This window comes from Clinocottus analis, unplaced genomic scaffold, assembly GCF_023055335.1.
Source record: "Clinocottus analis isolate CAN_PGR_092001 unplaced genomic scaffold, fCliAna1.0.p SCAF_8, whole genome shotgun sequence".
Classification (NCBI taxonomy): Eukaryota; Metazoa; Chordata; class Actinopteri; order Perciformes; family Cottidae; genus Clinocottus; species Clinocottus analis.
In genome coordinates, this window is record NW_027176240.1 from 12,188,136 (window position 1) to 12,194,135 (window position 6,000).

Here is a 6,000-nt window from a genome sequence, read left to right on the forward strand (position 1 = left end):
TGTTTGGAAATCAGATATGCTGTAACTTGTAATGTTTTTCCCATCTCTTTGACAGTGCAAAAGAAAAAAGTGTTAGGGAGAAGAGATGGGGGGGAATATAACAATAATTGGGAAAAGGCCGTTTTATTTACAGTAATCTAACATAACTGATGTGAGTGACAGAGAGAGGTGAAAACATTCCCCAAATCCTCAGTGAACATGTGTGTGACTAGAAACAAATTTAAAAACTGTATCTAACTAAAAAATATGTTTTATATGATATCCCAAAAAGCAAAACATTAAAGTCCAGGAGTACACACGTGAACTGTATCAATGATGATTAACCTCAATATCGTCTGTCTATGTTGTTCCTAACCAAAAAAAAAGTCATACTTTTTATATTTATGCAGTTCATGTGCAAGCCTGACAATGACCCTGCCTCTAAAAAATGTTTCCTTGCTGTATAATTGTATCCTGCAAGTGTACCTATTAGTTGCAATGGCCACATGTGTATAAGACTAGGAGAAATACTGGAATGGTTTCCCACTGCAAGAGAATCTTTGTATTTCAAGAAAGTTATTTTTGAGTTGCTTACTCGCTAAATGTTTAATTCAGAAAGAGGGTTTATGTGTGCAGACATTTAGTTAAGCCATCTAAAGATGTCTAATTGCCCTTTGTGCAGTTTTGTCACTGACACCCGTTAAAGCACATGTCGAGACTAATAAAGCAGAGTCTATTTATCCTGCCTTCATTCTCTCCAGCCCCAGAACCTGCTGTTGGCCGCCTCTATGAGCCTCATGGCAGCTACAGTACATTGAATTCATGTTGTCGTCCTCTTTGGTGCCCCATGTCTGAGGTGGCTTGGTTCCCATGTACAAGCTCCCAGAGAGAGCGTGATGGGCTGTGCACAACGCTCAGCTCTTGTTCCACAGCGGCTGACAGATCGCAGCTCTCACAATGATGTATGTGTTGAGTCGGGCACTGCACTTTGTGGCATGCTGCACAAAGCCCGCTCATTAGTATGCGAACAGGCACGGAGGAACAAGATGGGAGGCAGCGATGCCGAGAGAGAGGCCTGGAGGAAGAGGCGATGTAATATTAGACTAGGGGGGGAAATTGATGAAATCAACTTGATCTATCCATATTTATTTTTTTTGCCACAGAAGTTGGCCTATTCATTTAGAGGAGTGTCTATTTGAAGCACACTTCAGTGTGTTGTGTTGCCCTCGAGGTGGGACTGCGTTGGAACTGCTTGTTTTACAGATGTTAACTTCAGGTTAATTTATTTCCACTAACTGACACCATTTTTCTTGTTATAGCTTTGCTTTGGGGTCTTTTCCAACAATAGACGTTTTTCATGAGATGACACTTTATATTAACTGCTCTAAAGTTTGGTTGCAAATATGCACCATGTTGTTTATTTTCATGACTAGTATTTTTCAGTACATTTGAAAGTAGCTCCCTCTGGGATCCTCAATGCAAAAATATATCTTGATTCTTCACTTAATGTTTTTTTTGAAGGCGGTTAAGAGAGTCTATTCTGTGTTTTTTGTCCTTTTTAGAAAGACAACTATGTTAACTAGATAGTGCCCTCATCCTTTCATGAGGATTAAGAAATTCACTTTCTCAGGCTTTACTATTTCAGCAACTCGACATTCATGACAATAAAGTAAACAATATATTGTTCAATACCTTATCTAGTATAAAATGAATGAAAATAAGAAATCTAGAGAATTGCACTTTATTTAACTGGTCATGCTAAATTTTGAACTTGGGACAATTTTCTTTCACTGAGAAATGCACACTACGCTTTCAAAGCAGTCAGAACGTTGTACTTTTCACACACTTTACACAACTAGCTGTCTTGTGATTAGGTCTTGAAGTCGTTGCCGTTTTTAAACTACATGACAGAACGGCTAAAAGATATTTCATCGGGAAGAGTCCTCGATGAACTCTTCTCACGGCATTTTGTCATAAACGTATGCAGGAAGTGACACAGCTGTAGTCGTGCTGGTTGATGTTGTCGTCTGCACACATGTTCACATAATGGACTTTCCACGCGTCTTTGCGACTATCCTTTATTTAGATCAGCCGCTGTGTTATGTTTATTTATTTATCCCTAGGTGTCACAACTGCAAATGTAATATAGAGCAGGTAGGAAGCCCCTTAACCTTTGTCCTGACCCTCATTGGCTGTAGTTCTCCGACGTATTCAGATATTTACACATCTTACATCTTTCAAGGCTTTTGTCAGGAAGCTCCAAAAACTGAGTGAGGGGAAAATCAGGACTGAAGTCATGTAGTGACAACTAAACCTGAATCAGAATAGTGTTCCAGTGAGCCAGCTACGTCTAAAACAATTTTTTTTCTAATGGCGCTCAGCTCTTTCACTGGGTGGGATGCACAGTTCAACTTTTAGGGTTTGCAGTGGGTCGGTGTTTGAGGGACAGTTGTAAAGGGCGATATCCGCTCTTGCAACTCCAACTGCGGCTGGCCACGCAGTTGGATCGACGAATTGTTTTTGGTATATAGTTCCCGTGCCTTTCCCATATGCCAGAACAGTAGGTGGTGCAACAACCGTTTAGATCGACCTGCACACGACCTTCACCGATATCTCCCTCCAAGAATTTACCCCCATCTGCGTGTCCTTATACTCCGTCAGATGGGTTATATAAATGCTCATATTTGCGGACCTCTTTAGCCAAATGTTCTTCAACAGGATCCATTGTTTGTGTTTCTGCTGTGGGTTTTGAAAACAGCGGTAATATGTTATGAAACCGGAAATGCGAGACTCAGAAAGGATGTGGTCAGCAGACCAATAACAATCTTGCGGGCTGCGGGCTGCGGGCTGCGGGCTGCGAGCGGCTCGCGTAGCTTTGTCGAATAGTCAGAAATTTTGGGTGACGCACGCAAGATGGCTGATGGGACTACGCAAGGGGGCCCTTGCGTGCTTGTGTCTGCGTAAAATCCGAGTACAAATAACCCTTAACTTGTCTCCATTAACTTTCGGTTTACCTGTGTGTGGTTTGTAAATTACTTTTTTATAAAGCCGTTTGTGTATTCTTTCTGCAACATCAAACTTCTTAACTTGAGCACACATGCAGTATTTCCTAGTCCCTCACCTTTTTATTGTTTTGGGGTTCTGAAAAAGCCTGCAGAGCAGATTAAAATGGGACGTATTTAATGTTAGTACATATAAGAGGAATTGGAGCTGCAGGCACATCAGTCACTATGGACCGACTGAGCCTAAGAAGCCATGCCAAGTTTACAGACATGCACACACTCGCGTGCGTAATCCCTTTGATTGTGTCCTATTTCTCTGTCTCCATCGCCTCAGGTTTTTGTGACTGTGTCCTCGAGTGTGGGGGGATGTTACAGTGATGAAGCCCCATGAGCCGAGATGTGCACCAGAGGAGCGGTGGCTCCGCTCCTTTTAATGCAGCTTTGTGCTTCTGCTTAGACTCCCTCCACTGTGATTTTTCTGAATTCCCTCAGTTTGGAGGTCAGCTGTGTTAGAGTATATCCAGGATTATCTGAAGTGTGGGCTGAAGTGTAGGAACACGGGGAAAATATATTTAGAGGGGTTGCTTTCAGTGCAAGTAAAAATAGGACAAGTTGTGAACAAACTGCAAACTGCATTCTACACCATCTGACTATATCCGAATACTGTTTTTAAGGACAAGTCAAAAAGTCTTTCGAAAATGGCAAAATACGCTGATGTCTTTAATCTACTTTTGGTTAATCTCAGGATTTAAGAAAGAGTTTGTCTATAATCTGTTTATGTGAAGTTATGTTTTTATTTTCCATTTTTTAGCAAAAAAAAGAAAAGTCATGCCACTTCAGCGTCACATGGGGGAAGTAAGAGTTTGGTATTTCTTTTCTTAGTAGCACTTTTTTTTCGACCGCATGGGATCTTTTTATCTCCTAATTATTTCACATCATACATATTAAACACACTTTAGTGCCAGAGAAGTTCCAAGATCAGTTTTAATAGAGTAGGGGGGTCTTAAATCAGGAAACAGCCTCTTGAATCCTGTGACGCTTCACATAATTAATATTTGATTTATTGTACTCCGAAAAGACTTTATGGATCCGTGAATTGCCGCTGCAGCTTGTCACATTAGCAAGTTCAAGGGTTTTATTGCAACATTTATGTGTTATGATGGGAGCAGTCACTGTGATTGTGTTCCTTTACTGACGAAGCGCACTGTTTGTATTTTACTGTTTGATTTTTCGAGGCAGGGTCCCTATAAATCAGTTTTAATGGTTGCACATGAGCGCTGTACATATAAAAGAAGTTCACTGTGAAGATTGTGTCATATGACCCCCATCAAAAAGTATGAATGGAGCCTGGAGGGAGGATGGTGTGACGGTTTGCAAATGCCTAGCACTTTAAAGTTTATTAACACAGTTCACTCGTGTCCTTGACTTTAAGGTTTGCTTTTTGAGAGATCGTATAACTTTTTTCTTGGCTATAAAATCAGTGACTCGCATAGTTTGACTATAAGACAGTTGGTTCTCAACCAAAAGGTCAGCCCCCCTCCAATGGCCCAGACACAATATTAAGATGGCAATTAAATTATTTTAAAAAAAAACAACTAACTTCTTAAATCTGTTTCCATTTCTTTCTTTCTCTAGTTTTGGCTTCGTTTAGTTTTTCTTGAGACATATTGAATGATGGACTCTTTGGGCCCGGGGCAGTTAATTGTCACCAGGCATCACCAGAGACATTTTGATGGAAAATATCTTGGGTGAAAGTCTTTGGCATCTAAAATGTGGCAAGGGGCCTCAGCTTTACTGTAACCATAGCTGTCAAATAAATCTAGTAAATTGGTCAACACTTTTCTCTGAAATGTGGAGTAGTTGTAAATAGTAGTTTAGAGGGAAGAGTCTGTGAGCAATAGATATTGAAAGACTACACACTGAGGTAGGAATAGTGGGCACATGAAAGTAAAGATCCTATATGGTGTTTTTTTTTTTAACATTCTCTTCATATTCTATCAAAGTACTCTGCGGGACAAAGGTCAAAAGCAATTAGAGGAGAAAGAATATCCATAATTCAGCTATCTCGAGTGTGACGACGCCTTTACAGCAGGTTCTCTCTAATAGCTCAATATTTCATTGAGGAAAACACCCTGTCGGATCTGACATGATGTATGACGATGTCGCTTTTCACCCCAACCTTGTCCCTCTTACACTCTCATCCTCACTAATGCCTTTGCCTCCTCTCTCCTTTCTTCTCTCTATCCCTCTGTAGTTTGACAAAGCATATGCGTACAGCGTCCGCCACATGTTTGGCAAAGAAGGCAAGCGAACAGACTACACCCCCTACAGTTGCATGAAGGTGATTTTATCAAACCCACCCAGCCAAGGCGACCATCATGGTGAGTTGATGACTGTTGGAAGAAGCCATTACCCACGTGATGAGCCACTCAGCTGCCATTATCAGGCTTTCTAGTTATAGTGCTTGACTTGGAAACTGTGACTCAACTGATTGCGGAGATTGCATGTGAAACTCTAAATGGAGAGGTTTTTAATGACTGAGTATTTCACCAAGTGATGTGCCGTGTTAACTGTTAATCTGTATATTCATTTTGTTTAATTATGTTCTTTTGTTTGTTTGTAGGATGTCCTTTCCGTCACAGTGACCCAGAACTGCTTAAGCAGAAGCTTCAGGTCTACAAAGTGTCTCCCAGTGGGATCAGTCAGGTGGGTGCAGTCCTGTCGAACCCTCTAGCCGCCGCTATCAGCCGCTAACTGGGGACATTTTCATAGATCTCTGGAAATACTACTTGATTTTGTCAACTTGTTTGTAAAAATATGTATATTTTATTACGAAAAAGAAACATCCTAAGGCATTTATTTGTTTCTGAAATCACCCAAAACACCTGTATTGCTGAATTATCTCTTGCCTTCCTCCCACTTTGAACACAGAGTATCCACAGATTTATATTTTACAGGATAAGTGAAACTTGGAACTGCTATTGGCACTTGATGAAAAGTCAGGATCAACAAAGATTAG

At 40.7% G+C, this 6,000-nt stretch overlaps 1 protein-coding gene across 2 annotated transcripts in view; it reads left to right on the forward strand.

Annotated features, from left to right (window-relative positions):
* prim2 (DNA primase subunit 2) overlaps window positions 1–6,000 on the forward strand; it is a 20,880-nt gene that overhangs the window by 12,124 nt on the left and 2,756 nt on the right. For both annotated transcript variants that reach the window (XM_068567866.1, XM_068567865.1), the window contains exons 11-12: window positions 5,236–5,362; window positions 5,605–5,687. In XM_068567866.1, coding sequence (XP_068423967.1) covers window positions 5,236–5,362; window positions 5,605–5,687 — 210 coding nt within the window. The remainder of the gene's footprint in view (window positions 1–5,235; window positions 5,363–5,604; window positions 5,688–6,000) is intronic.